Source organism: Platichthys flesus, chromosome 2 (genome assembly GCF_949316205.1).
Source record: "Platichthys flesus chromosome 2, fPlaFle2.1, whole genome shotgun sequence".
NCBI lineage: Eukaryota > Metazoa > Chordata > Actinopteri > Pleuronectiformes > Pleuronectidae > Platichthys > Platichthys flesus.
In genome coordinates, this window is record NC_084946.1 from 1,356,466 (window position 1) to 1,377,024 (window position 20,559).

General features: G+C 40.5%; 1 protein-coding gene across 1 annotated transcript in view; it reads right to left on the reverse strand.

Annotated features, from left to right (window-relative positions):
* Window positions 1-1,941: 1,941 nt before the first annotated feature.
* Window positions 1,942-20,559, reverse strand: part of LOC133974241 (receptor-type tyrosine-protein phosphatase gamma-like) — a 121,236-nt gene continuing 102,618 nt past the window's right edge. The window contains exons 8-11 of the mRNA XM_062412146.1: window positions 12,704-12,888; window positions 4,509-4,617; window positions 3,984-4,033; window positions 1,942-2,751 (exon numbers count right to left, since the gene is read on the reverse strand). Of these exons, the coding sequence (XP_062268130.1) occupies window positions 1,942-2,751; window positions 3,984-4,033; window positions 4,509-4,617; window positions 12,704-12,888 (1,154 nt within the window). The remainder of the gene's footprint in view (window positions 2,752-3,983; window positions 4,034-4,508; window positions 4,618-12,703; window positions 12,889-20,559) is intronic.

Here is a 20,559-nt window from a genome sequence, read left to right on the forward strand (position 1 = left end):
GGGTTCTGTGCTTGGCCCAATTTTATCCTCAAGTAAATATCCACTGCTATGCGGACAACAACCCATTATATTTGTCAATAAAACCAGAAAATTGTAATCAATTGACTAAACCCGCATATTTTTCTTATTAAACTCAGATAAAACATAGGGGAAAAAAGCAAAGATTCCGATGCTCGGCATCCTTCTTATTAAGGTTGTGTTGAAAAAATGATCATAATACATTGAAATGATATTAAACTAAGGTATTACAATCATTATCATCATTTTTAAATCCTTATTAATGCCAAAAATACTAAATTTTTGGGTCTCTCTTGCCTGTGATCCGCAAGGCATTTTGGAAAATTTACCACTTGGTTTGAAGTGAGGGTCGGAAAAATCTCAGTTTTGAAAGAGGCCAAAATCACAGAGGGCCAAAATTATAAACTGGGAGTACGTCGAGGGCCAAACAGGGTCATCATTTATTAAACAGGATAGACAGGATATTGGATAAAATGCAAAAAGAAAACATATCTATTTGATATGAGACATGAGGACAAACATTTAGTTGTATCTCATGCTTTAAAAATTCCTTTCCCCAACAGTATATCACATCACGACACATTAGACATTGACAGATGATCATGAATAAAAAATAACATTAACACTGTATATCTATAGGGGGGTTGTTATTAGTCTGAGGCTGCTGCTCACCACTGATGAAGTGTCTATTGGATATAATGCCTGAGCTCATCATCATGAAATGTTTTCATATAATAAGACACTCTTATTAGTGATTGTTTGTGATTGTTTTTAATGATCGTCACTAAAATCAGGCCTTTCAGAACCTATGTAAATGAAACCGTCCTCTGATGGCAGACCTGTTTCATGAGGGGAAGAGCTTCCTAATGTGCCTACCCAACATGCCACACTACATCATGCTAGACTGCCTGCCGGCAAACTGTGTAGAGGCACTGCCCAAGGGTAGAAACACGATGTCTGCAGTTGAACTTGAGGTGTGATGTGTGTTGATGTTAGAACAGGGAACTAATGTAGAAAATATTGTCTTCAGCGAAGGGTTTATCTTTATCTTCTAAACTGCACTGTTTACAAGTTCAAACTGAACTAACCCCAAGGTCAAGTTTGTGATTTTAAAGTGTTCAGAGTTCTGCTGAGCACTCACAATCACTCGGTTCATTCAAATTTTCATGAAGATTTAGCTGTGTTAAAATTGTCCTACTTTTTTTCAGTGTAGCATATATTGAATATTTGAGATTGTGTGCAGCTGTGATGTAGCATCTCTCTGAGTCCATTCTTATTTTGAAATGAATTGTCCATCATGGTCATTTGACTTACTGCGTGGTTATTACTGAATTAGAGTCAATGCTTTAAATTCATTAATTCAATGACAAATGTCCAAAGCCCTTTAAACTGCATTACCAATGACCTCACACATCTAAGAGGATTACACTGGTTAAAGTAAAATAATGATCAGAGCTGCCAGTCTTCTACATATTCGTGTTCCCTCCTAAAATCAGAACTGATATGAAAAATGTAAGCCCCTCTTACTTTTGGAATGTGTGCAAATATAAGGGAGCAACACAAACGGTCAATCCCACATTTAGAAATATGGTCATGTTATGAGCTTGTTCAGGAGGGCCTTGGTGGTCCTAAACATCCAACGGTAAATGATTTCACTTGTAAGGATTCCTTCAAATAGTCTATCTTGATGCATTCCTGACTATAGAGAATTTCAGGCACGTGCACAGACATCGTGCTGCATTAGATTCCACAAAGAGACTGAGGACATTTTTAGAGAAAACACTAAAAAGTTGGAATGTTTTGGTGACATTAGTAAAAGGAACAGAAAATGTATTATTCTGCACTTTATTCTCTAATTCCCACTTTTCTGTTCTCGCTCTACAAAGTATCACAGCTGATGTTTACATACAGTTTAAGCACTCACTAAGCAGACTCACCAGTGTGGATGGAGAAAGACCGGTGCTTCTTTTCTCTCCCTGCTCGTGGTCTCAATGTGGGTGCAGGCTCCTTGGGGGTAGTGAGTGCTGGTGTCTCATTGGCTGCCTCGGCAATTGTAGTGGGGTCAGAGTCAAGTGGACTGTGTGAATAGGCCTCTGGTTGTTTTTCTACACCAGGTGTCATTTTAGTTGGATCTGGTTCAGTCTGTTTTTTCTCCTTCGCGGTGGATTCCGATGTCTTGCCCAGTGGCTCATTCACCACTATATGACTGGCCTTCCTCCCTGCTTTGCCTTCTAGTATTGATTCCTTCTTCTTCTTCTTCTTCTTCTTCTTCTTCTTCTTATCGCCTTTCTCTTCTTCCACATCCTCTTTATCCTTGTCCCCTCCTTCCCTCTCTCCATCCTCTTCCTGACTCTTGCTGTTCTCCCTGTTCTCACCACTAGCCTCACCGTTATCGTTGGCCGCAGACGATGTGACAGTAGAAGCAGATGTGGCGGTTTCCTTGGCAGGCTCAGTTGGTTCGGCGGTTTGGCGATTGGAGGTGGGATTATGCCTCAGTGCTCTGCTTGGCCAAACAGAGCTGGGGAAGGAAGAGATGACACCGCCACTGAAACCCAGCCCGGCCAGTAAAGTGCTGGTCACCACGGACGCCACTGTTGCCTGACTACCGCTGGATGAGGGACCGATGCCTGTCGCCATGGAGACAAAAGAGAAGGGGATGCCTGAGGAAGTCCAGGTGGATGAGCCAGAGGAAATGGGTGCCATGTCGGCTGAGGAGGCTGGAGAGACCGTTGGCTAAAGAAGAAAAATGCAACTGATTAGAATTTGAAATAATTTTTCACCTCAGTCAAATCTAACATTTCAAAGAGGGTTAACCTGTGTTTTAAGGTGTAGTTATACGTTTGATTCTCAGTTTGTTAAAAGTAATGTTACAACATTGACAGCAGCGATTAAAGAAACATTTTGAAGTGATTTCTTTTACTATTTCTGCGTGAAGTATTAAAACATAATAGAAAGATATGACACTCATGGCTTGAAGCAGTTACACAACAAGAAAAAAAAATAAAATAAAGGGGGTTCTTACAGTGTAGTAATCAGAGTGTAGCTTGTCATCAATTTGCAATAAGGTAGCCTTAAATGTAGTTTGCTTTCCTTCTACAAAACTACTGAATCGAAATGCTCTCATCTTCCAAGCCACATACTTTTCAACTTGCAGATGCCTCTTTTTTTTGACATTTTGACACAGAGTGACAGACATGTTCCTCCCTTGTTAACATTGATAGCAAAAACAAACACTTAAACAAACAATATATTTCTCTTTGACAAAAACACAGGTCCAGAGATGGTCCAGACAGTCCGATAGACCAGACACATGTGAGCAGGCAGGTCTATTCAGAATATCAGTCTGTACAGTGTGAATACATCAGTAGTGAGTTTTGGCTCAGACCTCAGATGATTTACTCGTACAGTGTGCATAGGACTTCAACAACAACATTTCTAGAGTCTCACAGTGCATGACCAATTTAAGGAATACCAATGTTTTTAATGGCTGTCTAGTAGCCAGATGCTTACGCTTTAAAAAAAGAAAATCATACCATAAAAGTTAACATTTTTACCATTTAAGTAACCTGTAAAATTAAAAACAATCTAAGATGCAATGTTCATTGAATAACAGTCAATAATTGTCATGCAAGCTGTTCCCTGCTCTGTAACATACTAAGGATTACAAATTACAGCTTCAAATGGTTAGGAGCCACTGACATGCAGGATCTCTTCAGTTCATTTAAAACCTATTCATTTTTTTAGAGTCATGTGAAATGTGTGCAGAATAAGTAATTCAATGATGGATTCATATCCCTTATAGACCAAATCAAAACAATTGTCTGGTCTAATCAATGGCAATAAATATGTAGAATTTATGCTTTTGCCAAAGTGCAGAAAGGCGCACAGGAAAGAAGGATGCTAATACAAACACTGCTCTCTGCTGGATAAAAGGTGCAAAGACAATACTTGTGATTCAAACTTACCATCCCGGTTTTCACAATCCTTGTTCCCTCAAAGATCCTGGTGGTGTTTGCTGAAATACAGGGAGAAACTGGGTGAGTGAGGCAACACTTGACTTTGGGAGGTGTCACAGACTTCCATGAGTGCACTGTAAGAACATTAATCACAGCATGGCATAATATAAGTGGTCTTTGAATAATGAATGAGGAAGACAATAAACTGAAATTAGTTGGATGAAATAAATACATCTCTCTGCATTTCAGATGATTTTAGTTTTTCCTCTTTGTTTTTTCTTTTAGCCTGCAGCTATTAGTATGAGATTCTTTGTGATATGATCAAAGGAATTTTTGCTGCCCTATTATAGTTCTATATGATACAAGACAATATGCTAGGCCTTTTAAAAGAAGGCTGTGCACATAAAATAAATACTAATGCTCATGAGGCAGAGTTTCTGCGTTTATGTAAAAAGATGACATAAAGGCAGAAATTCATTAGCACGATTCATGTTTGTGTTGGAATTTGTGTGAGTGTGTGTGTGTGTGTGTTACCTCTGAAAAGCATGCTCTGGCTGAAGTCACTGCGCATGTCATTCATGCAGACGGCCTGGACTCGAAACAGGTACAGTACATCGGGGGAGACAGGAGAAATAACAGCCTCCTGGATAACACAAACACACAAACACACACACACACACACACACACACACACACACACAAAACCCAGGACAGAAAGTTTATTCTCTGATTAAGATTAAGAATAGATTAAAACATTCTAAATTGTAATGGGAAGTTTTTATTTCTCATGATAGTTACATACAAACCTAGAACCTTTATAATCTACCTTCAAACTCACATTCTGTGCATGCAACTGGAATGGTTTCTCAATCCTGAGAGGAACAGGGGGGTCAGAAATCCACATCGAGGGGGACTGGATTACCCATGTATAACACACAAAGGAGGAGGGAAACAAATCAGGATTTTGCATTGGGCAATCCATACATTTTCTCCTTAAATGTCCCAAAAACTGAGACTGGTGCTCATTCAAAAACTAGAACTATAACAGCACAGCACATTTTAAATAGTGCAGAACAAAAGGGATTGGCCCTAAGACCAAAGCTCAACTCCAGTGTGTGAGCCTGGTGTGTGGGAAGGATAGTGAAATGTGTTGCTCTCCTGGTGAAGCCACAGTGAAGGTCACAAAGGCCTCCTCATCCCCACACAGTCGTAATTCCCACCAGCCTTTTAATCCAGACAGTTCACTTTACATTCAATCTGCTGCTGTCCAAAAACTGATAATGTACCACCCTCTCATTCAGTGCTGGAACTTTCATCTAAGCTGTTGGTTCCAAATAATAATAATAATAATTTCACTGTCAAATACACGAGACAGTGAGCTGAGAGGTCTCAGACCCAGTTGTAATTCACTGCAGATGGAGGAGCCTCAGGTAAAATCCCATGATCCAGTTTGGTGATTTGGTGACAAATCCTCTGTCAAGTGAAAAAAAGATGCTTGCATACTGTTGGAGAAGATGACCCCTGTGCCAGCTGTAAGATCACAATGTTAGAAACGCTACTCTTTATGGTATTAGCAACCCAAGAAGCCTCCTCAAAGGACATGCTTGCACCCCCCTCTCTATCCTTGAGTGGCTCAGCATGGGGGCTGGCAGCCTGTCCTCTCTAACAGCATCAGCTCACCTTCACAAACTGACCATCACCCTGTAACACAGAAAACATCTGAGCCAGCACTGGGGTTTCTGCCAAATGATCCAATATCATAAAGTGTCCTCTCATTGAGAAAAATTCCTCTACTGAATAAACCAGTTAAAGATCTCATGACACTTTGGTCCAGCAGAAAGATAAAAATATCATGCACTTGCAGTCCTCACAACCATCCATCTCTATCACATAAAGGGGCGACAATGTAAGATTAATCTTAGAACCAGTAAGAGATCAATTGAAGCAGCCTGGCTACAGCTTTGTTTTAATGGAATATTATAGTCACTGAGTCGGGCAGAAATTGCATGCACTCTTTTATCACTAGTAATCAGAATCACACTGAGTTACAATTGAAGTGCTACTGTAGAACATTGGAAAATATAGCCTACTCAGTTTTATAGTCATAGAAGGAAAAATCAGTCAGGAGGAGACATTTAACCATCACTCTATCCACTACCGCATCTCATTATATCATCATTTTCTTTATATGCACATTAGTAAACCATAGGCTGCAGTTCACTATCAATTGATAAATTGTATTTTTAGTAACTAATAACTCATTATCAAATTAAGAATAAAACCTTTACTAATGTGATAGTGTGTATTATTTTCAATAAATTGAATGTACATTTATAAATATCTAATGTACATTTCTTACTAGAAAATAATCTAATATCTAATAATAATCCTATACATTCCTCCATGGTTTCTTTCATCAGACTTTCACACATTCAATCCCAGTCTTCCCCATTCCGCATGCCGAAGTGTCTTTGAGCAAAATACCAACACCACAAATGCACCTTCTCATAGAGAAATTGCTGCACATGGATACACTGAATATGTGTATAATTACTTTTTAAAAGAGCTGGGGCAAAATGTAAAGAATAAATATTTGACTTTTATTCATCAGATAGCCAACAAGCCAATGTAAATGATAATTGTGTTTTCTGATTGTGTTAACAGGTAATTGGCTAGATTAATCACAGCCATAAAACAAGAGCTCTGGTTCATTTTGACCCAAAGTAAATAATAAATAAATAACTGCGTCCTAAAGGAATCTGAGTTTAGCCACAAGTCAGTCTGTGGAACATAGTGTTATGATAATCCCTACCATAAATGTTTACTGGCTGTAAAACAACTCATTCAACTCTGTGTACGTTTTCACCTGGATAATATTTTCTTTTTCCTATTCCCCTCACAGTCCTTTGCGATATGCCAAAACATGCCAATATCTCATTATACATTAGCAGCTCGAAGTCTATTGCTTCGTCAAACACTTTGTGATGCCAGGATAGCTCCACACATCTCATTTATGTCATGTAGAAATCTTGCAGATATCCCACCAAATCCAACATGGTGAATCCCAGTGGTCATGTCCCAGTTTCTCTGCCGAGAATTCAACATTGGTTCATTTTCATTATGAGCCTCATGGAAACAGTCTGCGAGAGCAGGCGTTTTTCACCCTTCAATGGAAAGGTGTGGTCAAATCAAATCAAATCAAATCAAAGTTTATTGTCACATGCACCAATGACAGCGTCATCAGAGCAGTGAAATTCTTATGACATGGCAGGCAAACATCTACGCAGTAGGCGACTTTACAAAATGACAAAAAAATAACATACTATGTAACATATCATATAACATAAAATTGTAACATATAACATATAACACAGTCAAGTGAATATTAAATTAAGTAATATGAATATTGTCAATAATATGAATATTGTCCTGTACACATCTGACAACTGCAGATGTGTACAGTGAACAGCTCCAGGCTGTTAATATACTGAGTGACATTATCTACACAATCAAACATGTAGCATCTTTACTGAAAACACGCAATTTTAGTTTTAAAAGTCGAGGTGAGTTAATTGTAAAGTATTTATAAATTTGACGTCACATCACATCATAATGTTCCACATTTGCAAAATACACCTCCATGAAATAATTTTCACCAAGCTGGTTGGTTCCTAAAAATGTCCATTGTAACTTAAATTGGAGTGGAGGTTTGTGGTCCTAAACATGTTCAACAAAACCTAAACAAGAGTTGAGAGTTTTGGTAAATCCTCTCAGTGCCTATAAAAAAAAAAAAAAAAAAACTATAATTCATCTGTTAGAGGCCAGAAAGAAAGATACCAATTCACCATTTTAATTGCTTTAACCATTATCTCATCTCATCATCTCATTTTCGTCCGCTTATCCGGGGTCGGGTCGCGGGGAGAGCAGCTCAAGCAGGGGGCCCCAGACTTCCCTTTCCCGGGCCACATTGACCAACTCTGACGGGGGGATCCCGAGGCGTTCCCAGGCCAGTGTTGAGATATAATCTCTCCACCTAGTCCTAGGTCTTCCCCGAGGTCTCCTCCCCACTGGACGTGCCTGAAACACCTTCCAAGGAAGGCGCCCAGTGGGCATCCTTACCAGATGCCCGAACCACCTCAGCTGACTCCTTTCTAAGTAAAGGAGCAACGGCTCTAATCCGAGTTCCTCACGGATGGCTGAGCTTCTCACCCTATCCCTAAGGGAGACGCCAGCCACCCTTCTGAGAAAACTCATCTCGGCCGCTTGTACCCGCGATCTCGTTCTTTCGGTCATCACCCAGCCCTCATGACCATAGGTGAGGATAGGAACGAAGATCGAGCGGTAGATCGAGAGCTTTGCCTTGCGGCTCAGCTCTCTTTTCGTTACAACGGTGCGGTAAAGCGAACGCAATACCGCCCCCGCTGCTCCGATTCTCCGGCCAATCTCACGCTCCATAGTACCCTCACTCGCGAACAAGACCCCAAGGTACTTGAACTCCTTCACTTGGGCTAAGGACTCATTTCCTACCCGGAGTATCGGTTTCCTGCTAAGAGTCATGGCCTCAGATTTAGCGGTGCTGATCCTCATCCCAGCCGCTTCACACTCGGTCGCCAGCCGATCCAGTGAGTGCTGAAGGTCACAGGCCGATGATCCAATGAGGACCACGTCATCTGCAAAAAGCAGTGACGAGATCCTCAGACTACGCCTCGATATCCTGTCCATGTATATCACAAACAGGATTGGTGACAAGGCGCAGCCCTGGCGGAGACCAGCATCCACTTAGAAACGAAACTGACTGGCTGCCGAGGACGTGAACACAGCTCTCGCTTTGGGAGTACAGGGATTGGATGGCCCTGAGGATAGACCCCCTTACCCCATACTCCCGCAGCACCTCCCACAATTTCTCCCGGGGGACCCGGTCATACGCCTTCTCCAGATCCACAAAACACATGTAGACCGGATGGGCATACTCCCAGGCCACCTCCAGGATCCTTGCGAGAGTGAAGAGCTGGTCCGTAGTTCCACGTCCGGGGCGAAAACCGCATTGTTCCTCTTTAACCATTATATTTAATACAATTATTTCCTAACTTTCCCACTATTAATTTGTAGTATTATCACAATCATATAATATACTCATCTACTTTCTATTTGAACTGTATTGGTTATGTTCAAGCTTCTTTTTTTTTTCAACAACCTTGTTGGCTCAGGAGACCAACATGAGACCAGTGACACTCCAACAAATCCACGGCTTATATACATATTCTCTATGAAAGACTGCATTAAATTACCATTGACTCCAGATGGCTAATGCATGAAATGATCATTATGAACATTTATACCATTACACTAATGTCTTTTTTCAAATTATGGTGCTTTTTTTTATCGATTTTACCACACTCCCACTCTGCGACTGATGCCAGTTCTGCCCTGTTAATTCCAGTCATTTGTTGTTTCCCTTACTCGCTTTCCCCGCTTTTTCACAAGTGCTATGGGCCAGTCAAGTCCACAGTATTTAATTGCTAGGGGATTGGTCATTGATTGTGACAAGGGGGACATGTCTGTGTATTGGGGATCCTAAAGCCTAACCCTAAGTCCCTGTTGTGACCTAGATAGAGGCATCAGGGGAGGATGAGGAATAAGAGCAGAATCAAAGGGCTGACAGAGAGAGGGAGGGGAAACAATTGTGTGTGGGAACAGGGAATTGGGGAGAGAAGACGTGGAGAAAGATGAAGAAGGGTGTGTGTGTGTGTGTGTGGGGGGGGGTCTCTTGAGTTAATGATGAGAGGATAAAACACTTCCCACCTCTTCCCCTCCATCTCTATCACAGCAGATTCCCAGTTCAGAAAGCAGATTGTGCACACTTCCACAGCCAGGGGGCACTCAGATCCTTTTTGTGCAGCAAATCCGGTTTTCCCACACAACCACTGGTCCAAGGTCATGCTTTTTGCACAGGCTGGCAGCCCTGCATCGCCTCCAGCTTAGCATTAGTATTCTGCGAGCTGACCGGCAGACCAGAATGTAAGGGAATGAAGCCTCCTGTCCACTCCACAGCCTTCTCTCATAGCTCATTTTGGCCCCTGATGAGACCATTTGTAATGAAATGATGGAGGATATTGCTTGGTTTGTGTCTGTGTATGTGCATGTGTGTGTGTGTGTGTGTGTGTGTGTGTGTGTGTGTGTGTGTGTGTGTGTGTGTGTGTGTGTGTTTGTGTGTCTGTATTAGTGCTCGAAAACTGTTCAAAAAGAAGTTATTAGATTTTCCACTGCAATTACACTCACAGTTTTGATGATGTAAAACCCTCTGTATCTCTGCAATAAAACACACATACACACACATATACATTCCCCAGAGCACCTGCATCTGATAGTACGTAAAATGCTCATTATGATTTATAATTACAGCAAATAAAGTTGACATTGGCTCCATTCATAGTACCCTCACTGTCTAATGAGAAATTCATCTGGACAGATGGAAATATACTACACGATTTAAATATGTCCATGTTATGTACAGGGCATCACAGTGGTAAGGGTAAATCAGAGTCGCTTAAACAAGTTAACCCAACATCAGATGGCTGTAGGCCGGAGCAGCGGTTGGTGTATTTTCAGCTGGCAATGCATCAGCAGGGAAAGGATAAAGGAAGTGGGAGGGAATAAAGCAAGAGTGGACAAAAATGTCTAACTGCACTGTGCTTTCACGCTCATCTGGAATCAGGGAATTTGCTGTGACTAAATTGGGTCTTTTGAGTCCTGCATAACTTCCAAATACAGACATGAAGAGCACCTCTAGTCAGGGATTAGGATACAATAACAAGCATAACTTTGACTTTTATCTAATAATAAAAGGGTTCTTAGAAAATCTGGATTAACTCAACATCATGCTTTTATTTATATCCCCAACTCTTTTATAAGCAAATCAAGTGTTGATTTGTTGTTCCAAGTGTTATTGTAAACTCAGCCCTTTCTCTCTTTGTTTCCCAATAAAATCTCTTCAGGTTTGGGAAATATATCATTTATTGAAATGTCTGCCATCTATTTTCCCCAGGAAAGGCTGCGTGATAAGGATATGTCGGATTTGTTGCAGGACTATCCTAATAATGTACACTGGAAGAATTGTTAGTAGCCGTAATCTTTGCTCTTGTCCACACTTTGTACAAAAACTACTCTGGAGTAGTCCATGTTCCTTGTGCTGTTAAAAAAAGCTTTGCTTCGTCCCATCAAACGAACCTACATGAGACTACATGGGTGTATCTGCCAATGTGCCTGAGCAACACACTGGCTGGGGAAACAGAAGGAGAGTTTTCTGCAACGAAGACACTGATCTCTACTGCATACGTCAAACTCACATTAGCTTCACAGAATCCAGGGCTGTGGATGTTTCACCATAGTAGTTTTGTGTATATAAAACATCTCTGTATGGCTGGTGAATTACTACAGCTGTAGAGTTTCTCAATATGATAAGAGACTATATGAATTTATTTACCCCGGGGAGTTTGCCGTTTAACGTTTTTGGATTAAGAAGAAATCCGGTTTAAGAGCAGGACTGCTTTTTGGTCCAAGAATGAGTCAGAAAAATCCGAACAGAGCTTTATCTGTATTTTTCAAACCAGGCTAAGGGAAAAACACCAGAAGAAGATGACATGTGTGTGTGTTTCCTTATATGTCACACTGTTAAACACTACCAGGTATATAAGTAATATGATAAATGTGTCTTACACATTTGACATACTCACAGTAAGCAATTGGCGTATTACATGACTTCACACTGGCTGAAGCTGCTCCATTCCAACGACGCAGCATTATGGAACTGGGCTATTGTACTGTTGTGGATAGTGACACATTGGGGACACTGTGTAGAGTATTGGCATCTTTGCTTTTATAAAGGTGATTTGAGGGCTGCTGTTTATTCCCACAAGTTAATTTTATCAGATTTTTATTTTGGTTAGTGACACATCTGTTGTGACTGCTGCCTAGAAAATATATATTTTGGTCCTACTAATTGCTAAATGCTATGTGTTGCTAAATGCTATGTGTTCCCTGGCAGTATATGCTTTTTTCAGTCTAGGCAGTGTGACGTTCTGTTACCACACAGACGCCATTGGTTGGTTGGGAGGACTAGGCTCTTCAGTTCTTCGTCACAACACACTGTAATCACTAAATGTTTTTAGCTATTTTGTCAATTTTTTTGTCCTTTTTTACTGATTTTAACATGGAATAAACTCCAGCTAACTAAATGGGGATACTGTCCTGTTTTTTACTTGGTTGTTAATATTTACAGTGAGATCTATCTGGGTTCTCACAATAAAATATAAAAAATAAAAATGTTGCAATCAGTCTGAAATTAATGCAATGTTCTGTTTTGTTAGGCACTTGGCAGGACACTGGGTCAGGTAATGATTTATAGAATAAAACACAGCTTGCAGAGTCAAGTTATTTTCCCTCAATAGATCTCATCACTCAACAACAAGTAGAAGTCAGCACCTGAAGGCAGCATACTGTAAGTCAGCACTGGCTTTTTCAAAGGAATCATCAGCTTATAAGCAACATTGCAACAAACACCTTAAAGACAAATCCACTCACGTATTCTTTCTGTTATAACCTTCGATCCCTCATACCTGACCCCGACCTGCTTTCTTCCTGATGTGCCTTAAAGTGTATGTACAATATGCTTTCAAGTCATGTTTTTGTTTAGTCACTTATAAGGGAATAATCGTAGGATTCCATCTTACCAGTTTGTGCTTAGGGTCTGTGAGGTGCGTCTCCTCGTAGCTGTCGTCGTGGGTTGTCCAGCTGTAGGACACCAGGAAATGGAGGATGGGCGGATGGTAGGTGATCTCTGGGCGCGACCAGCGGACCACAAGAGCGCTGCTGTTCACATGCTGCACCTTCATGTTGATGGGAGCGCTGCTGCACACTGGGAGAAGGTTGCAAGACAAAATAGAAAGAAGATGAGCAGGAGGGAAGTTTAGAAAAAAGAAAAGAGGGGAAGGGAAGGCAGTAAGATAAGAAATACAAAAAGAAGGGAAAAGAGGAAGGAGAGAGGAGGAAAATGAAAAGGCAGACAAATGATCGAGGATGGAGGAGGAGGAGGGGAGGGTGGGGGAAAAGCAATAGCCAAAGAAAGGACAAAGGAAAAAAGAACATGGATCAATTGGTTGGAGGTGTTGAAAGAAGGAGGATATTTAGGGGGGAAGTGGAACGTCAGAAAGGAAGGAAAGCAGTAAGGAAGACATTTAAAAGGAAGGGAAGTGTCAATGCAACCAATGAAGATAAGGGAGAAAATAAGGAAATAAGGAGAAAGAAAGGGAGAAAAGAAGAAACACAAGATGTAAAAAAGGGTTAATTTGAAGGAAGAATAAAGCAATAATAATTAAAGGGAGAAAAGAACAGATCATTTAATGGCTAAATACATTGGCTCAGCTTGTCTTTTAAATACACTCAGAGAGGGGGAGATGGAGAGAGGGAGAGAGAGAGTTGTATTCATGATGTGTTATTAATATTGCTCTGAGTCATCAGCACACACACACAAAAACACACAATCTAGTGCACACACATCTGAATAGCTGGCCTCTGCCTACATACAATGTGTAAAACATGGCACACAGTACTGCTGCACACATGATGCACACACACACACACACACATTATGCATCACACACACACACACACACACATAAAGATTTTGCCTCCCGGCACCAAAACCACATGGGTTCATATATAGTCGCCTTCAGGCTAAATTCATAAAACCTGCTCTGCCTTACCTATATGTGGCAGTTAGAGGTATCAAAGTAAACACATAAACATTGTATGTTTCTCTAATGAATTCAACAATATACAACTCTCTCCATTCAGAGGATGAGCCCTGCACCGGCTGCTCCTGACCACTGGGTGTCTCTATTTGACCACTGAGGTTGCTCAGCGACGGGGACACTGTTTGATTTCATATCTCAAATATCTGGTCATACCATGTATTCGTAAATATGAAACAGGTTAACATTAGACAAAGGCTCTCGTAATCCTCTATATACTGTATGTTTTTTCATAAAGTAAGATCCCTTTCTGTTTTCTGATCCGTTCCCATTCCAATCTGCTGTTGAAGCTGTTTGCTGTGCAAACTTCCTCCGTGTTTACCTGAAGGCCTGATGACTCCAGTGTTCCACAGATTAATTCTATTATCTTCTCTAACAGTAAAACTGTTTTCATTCGTAATATTATTCACAGCTTTGCTTACATTCAGCCATTTTGCAATAGCTGTTAGGTTGCCATCAAAGAAGCGCAGCACTTTCTTAAAGTGTTCATAGGGGGAATTACTGCTAGTAGGTTTTCAAAGTGAAACATTTGCATGAAGTGTTGTTTACCATGTTACCTATTACCGTACAAATAACTCCAGACCCTCAGTGTTTTGGTGACTGGCCTCTATTCGTGCTGGCCACGTGCTTGGGTAAAACGTCTCCTGTTTCAACATGACAATGCATCCATGCACAGAGCCAGCTCGTGTTTGGTGTGGAACATGCTCACCCACTGTTCTTCAAGTTAGAAAATAGAACATATGACGCTTTCATGATCTGGTTGAAATGCATGTGCATTGATCTTAACGATCCGATCATCTCTTAATCATATGTGATGAATGAGAGACAATAAAAAAAACGATGACGAATGGTTAGAATTGTTATAATGATATTCAGTCTCATTGCTTGATTCAAACTTCAATCATTAAAAGTGCAACCTGTTACTTTAACAAATAACACTACACCTCTGGTGTGGAGGAACTTGACTGCAGACCTAAATCCAGACCAATGAGATGAATTGCTGACTGTGAGTCAGGCTTCATCACTCAACGTTACTGTTGGACCTCATTAATGCTCTTGTGTCTGGATGGGAGCAAGTCCCTGCAGCCAGGTTCTAACATCCAGTGGAGAGTCTTCAAAGGAGAATGGAGGCTGTTTAAGCAGCAGAGTAATGATGGAAATAAACGTGCAAAAATCACATGTGGTGCGGAACGTTCAGTTTCCACATACTTTAGTCAGTTTAATTGTAGTATAACTGTAAAGTATTTTAGACAGCAATTCTTTACAGTACACTATTTGCTGTTTACTGTAAGAGTGAGAAGTGTATTACTATCCAACAAAGCCCATAATGATTATTCCAAACACTGTATTATATTATGCAAATGTGTAAGGTAATTCGATGATGAACATGGGTTGATTGAGAATAGAGCTCACATGCTTTGTGGAACCAAATTGATTACCTTGCTCATAAAGAGCTGCAGTGGAGTTTTTCTATTCATAACCTGCAGTTGAGCCCCTTGTGGCTTAGCATTACTAAAGCCATTAGTCACACACACACACACACACACACACACACACACACACACACACACACACACACACACACACACACACACACACACACACAGAAGCACACACATAAGTAAAACACACACAGACATAATTTAGAAGTCATATCTCCCTGGGCCCAGTGAGCAGGGACCTTTGTTTATGTGCGTTCATGTGTGTATGTGTCACATGGTTCATCTGAATACAAATTAAAAACAGACAGGATAATGGCACGGTAATGAACTCAAAGCGAACCCTTCACCATAGATGCAAAATAAAAATATGTGAAATACCCTATAAATCCAAAACTGTTTGAGTGAGGCTAGCACACAAACTGACTGGTGTAAAGGCCTATGTATACTTCTGCATTTTGACGGACACAGAGACATGGCAACGCCTTCTTTGCCAACTACTGTTCTGGCAGTGAATTGTTTTCAGCACAAACAGCTTGTAGAACCATAAATGAAAAAGAGTCTGTCCGATCTGTTCGTCCGTCCGCACGTAACGGACTCGGAGAAGCATACAGAGGCCTTTACTCACTGTCAGTCAACATGTTAACACGTATTAATCGTATTCACATGAGCATCTGTTAGACATATTATGTTGGTCATTCTTGTCATTGATTTTACATCAAACAGATAAACATTTTGTCAAATTTAGCCAACTTGTCTGTTCTGTGTGTATGTTTAGAAAAATCCAGAGGTTCCTACACAGAGTTGGGCCAAACAATGTGGCTTGAACCAAGTCAACAGCATACAACAGCAATCTAGCCAATCAGCAACACAGGTGTTGTGCTGGTGCATAAGATAACAAATAAGAAGAGGTGGGGCTATACAATACAGGCCACATTAACACTGTCAGTACCAATCACATTCTGTCATCGGGGAACCATTGTGGGGTTCAGTATCTCACCCAAGGACACTTCATAATGCAGTCTGGTGAGTGGGCAAGCCTCTCTTCCCCCTGAAACCACAGAACGCCCCCACACCTTGTTGTATATCCTAGAATTTTTACATATAATATACAAAGGATTTGTAACCATCAAGACCTAATACCCAACTATACATACACAGTGGTATTATTAAAATGATGCTGAATTTCAAATGCTATTCCAGTTAACGTTACCTTCCTTGATAGCTTGGCTACAATCCTGTCCTCTTTCATTGTAGTCTTTTTAAAACAATTCAACTCTCAGAAGGGGAGGGGTAAGATGAGCTTATACTCTGAACTGTCATTTAATGCTCAGAATTAAATGGTGTTGTATTTTACTTTAAATTCTGACAATAACAAGTAGGTAAACCACCATAAAAAGGTGTATAAATGGCATTTTGTATTTTAAAAGCTACGTTAACAGTGTTTACATGGGTTTACCCACCACAACACCCCTGAGTGTATCTGTGGCTTCCACCATATTTTCATTAATCTTGACAGATTCTTTGATAAAGCTTGTCTTGTCCATGATTCTTTCGCCACATGAACTATCCGTATGCATTTGTGTGTGTGTGTGTCTGTGTGTGTGTTTGGGTGTGCATGTGTCTCCTTGCACAAACTCTTGTTGTAGCAGAATTGCTACAACGGGCCAATGGGACACTTTAAACGACTTCTAATATTCCCTGAGTGTAACTCAGCTGAAAGGGTTTTGTAGCCCAGTGTGTTTGGCTGGGTGATGAACAGATCCTCTTTCAGCTTTCATCAAAGATAAGCGGCCATTTCACACACACAAACACACACACACACACACACACACACACACACACACACACAAACGCACACACAGGGGAGAACCCCAGATGGCAGTGAGTGATGGAGTCTAGGGGGTGCCTGACACACATAAAGCCCACAGAGGACCCCTCTCTCTTTCTCTCTCTAATAACTCTGAGTCCAAAAGCAGCCGTAAAGGCATGTTGATCAAGGTTGATCTATGAATTGGTCTTGATTGTGGGTCGTCTGCAAGGTTTTGTAATGGGAAGGATTCGCTGGAACTAGAAATGTAACAATAGTATCTGTACCAAGGGATGGTGGGAAATCCTGCTTTAGACTATTACTAGTCGAGTGCAGTTAAATGTTTATATAGTGTATCAAAGGCCAAACCCTTCAGTGCTGGTGTTTGTTTTTATCCTTTGCAGAGCACAGCTCATCTGTGTGCTTCACATCATCAACGTCATTGTTATAAAACTGCCAACTTCTTAATTTAAAAAAGGACTGTAAATTGGCACTTCTCATTTGCTTTGCTCCAACTACTTGTATCGTTTAGTGAAATAGTTATTGATGCATTCTATGTTATTCAGGGACCTCATTCAGCAAATGAATATCTAAACTAATAGAGCATGTGCACTGAATCATGTTTAGAGAAAAGGAAAAGCTCATTCTGATAGCAGATATCTTTTTAGTAAAGTAATTTTAACAATTTTAAGCTACACAAAAGAGCTTAATTAAAACATTTAAAAGTAAAATTAAATTTATATTTGACCAATTTGTAAGATGCTGTGATGCCAAATGACTGAATTTGATTGAGAAATAATATGACTGTGAGATTAAAGCATGGTCTTAAATCTTTTTACAAAATACAAAAACAAAAAGCACAAACAAAAAGAGTAAATGTAATACTTCTCTGCACCAGAGAGGGCAAATCCCAAACAAAGGGACTGTTCTTTTAATAAAGAAATCCTGGACATGCATGCATACTGAGCTGAAACAGAGGGAGAGAGAAGAAGGTAAACTGGTCTTCATCCATTCAGTCCTCATCATTGAACTTCTATGTTGCGAATAATTACTAATTGGACCAGCAGTTTGGTTGCCTAGTAATGACAGCCACGACAATAGCACAAACTCCTGGGTACCTTGGATGAATGGATGAATGGATGGATGTGGCATGGCTGACGTTTTCCAGCAACTATTCACCTATGAATGGACTCTAAGGTTCTTTAATATACAGTACGTGTATGCCAATAGGCTGTATCTCCGTATACAGTATGTTCTTTGAATCTTGATTGGCATCTCATTAAGTTGAACAGAACCAAATACAACAGGTTCTGTAACAATGCATTGTTGCACACAAGGGCTGCAGGTTTTAGAATGCATCCATGTAGCTTTGTGATCATACTGAGAACACATAATGCTTGTTGATTCACAGTATCACTTAACAATAGATGTTGCAAGGCAAGTACAAACATATCATGAGGTTAAACTTCATTATTTACAACATTACTTTACATATATACGATGAACATAACTTGTCCTCCTCTCCCTATTATTTTCTCAGTTGTAGTTAATGCATCATTATTTACTTCATTCACTAACAAAGCTTTCACTGTAACATCGACGCTTAAAATTGTCAGACTGCAAGTAGTCCCACTTGTTATTTAACAAAAGTTTTTATAAGATATCTCCATCAGACACGTGAGTGTATGTCATTATAATTTTATTTTACAAAATAATTTTGTCAGCCAAGGTCTTTTTGGCTTTCTTACAATTTCTTGTTCTAAATCCCACATAAACCCTATCATTATTTTGTATCACCCTTTGACCTTGAATTTTTCCGATGTTATAATCTATTTTAAAACGAATGGGCTGAAAACTTGGAAATGTTTGTTTGCTCTCTGATCTGGAGTTGAAAGATTACAATCTTAGTCAAGTACAGAGACAGGACCAGCATGTTATGAACCTAATTTTGCACAAACTGTTCAGGCCCTAAGAATGAAAGACCTTGCTGGGATTAAGGGGTTTTAAAGGCAAAGAGCATTTATTGGCCTATAGTGGTGAGGCTGAAGATTATAACTAAGAACACTCCTCACTTTCCTATTTCAAAGCATGTAGGAAAATCTATGTTAGTCTTCAGGTAACATAAAAACGTGAAAACATAATGGGCTAATTCTAAGGTGAAAAAACAAAGTGGTGCTTAGTTTTGTGTTAACACTGATGAAAACATCATTATGAATATTATATTCCATTTCTGAGACGTAGATCCTCCTAAATCCTACACAATGGACCTTGTTCGCACATGGCTGTGATCACAGCAGAATAAGAAGGACGGCAGAGATTATGGTTTAAATTTGGGTTACATTGTACAATTACATTATAATAAAGCATTGGTGAATATCATGGAAACTGTCTCAAGATCTTCTCATACACTAAAAAGCTGGTAAAAGTGTGGTAGGGGAGTGTCTCCGGACATTTGGACAGACAACAACAAGGCAGTCGACCAAGGCAGCCCCCCCCCCCCCCGACGGCAAACACATCGCCGGACCTGCGCATCTCCCGAGGCAGGGGGCTAGCAAGTGAGCGAGAGAGAGAGAGAGTGCGCCGTGAAGGCGCGTTGTGCCAACCTCCGCTACTCAAGTAACGAGCCAGTTTTGAGAATGTAAGAAGTAGAAAGTACAGATATTTGGCTTCAAATGTAAAAAGTCGTCAGGAAAATAAATACTCAAGTAAAGTATAGATATGTGAAAAATCGACTTAAGTAGAGTAACAAAGGATTTCTACTTCGTTACTTCCCACCACTGGGTATGGGTCAGGTCACTGGACTTGAGAGATGAAAGGGATATTGATCATTTTATTAATCAAAGTGTACTGGATGTACTGGCTCCAATAACGCTCAAACACTATTCCGCTGTGTTTTCTGACTCCACGCATCTATCCATCATCCTGGCTCACTAAATGTGAGGCTGCCATTCATTCATACACCCAAAAGTAAATGCACTATTTTGGCTGATAGGAAACAATCAGTTGCAGAAGGAAGGTGATCTAGGCTGAGCCACAGCTTAATGGAATAAATTAGCACAGGAAGGGGGGACTGGAAGGAAAATGACTCATGTGGTTGAGCTGCTGTATAGGTTTTGTTGCGTATATCACTTGTGTGCTGTGTGGTTGTATGTTGTGAGGTCCAGAATTAGAGAGGTGTACATGATTTAATTTCCTTCTCTAACTCACTCAGGTAGGATGGCAGCATTAAGAACAAGATATGTAGTAGGCATGTGCTCTGCTTCTCTGTGTGTCTGTTTGTCTTTATTGTTTTCTGCACCCATTCTCCTCTTTGCGCATTTCCCCCTGCTGTCCTTCACCTTCCTCCTCTTCTATGTTTCCTCTGCCGGCCTTAAAGATCTGCTTACAGCAAATGTCCCACTGCTGTGCTCAAGGACAAACTGTAGGAGCATGCACTACACATTGCCAGGACACATATACAGTACATACAGGTGAGTAGGTTGTGTAGGTGTGTGATGCACCTCTCTTGTAGTAGACCATATGGAAGC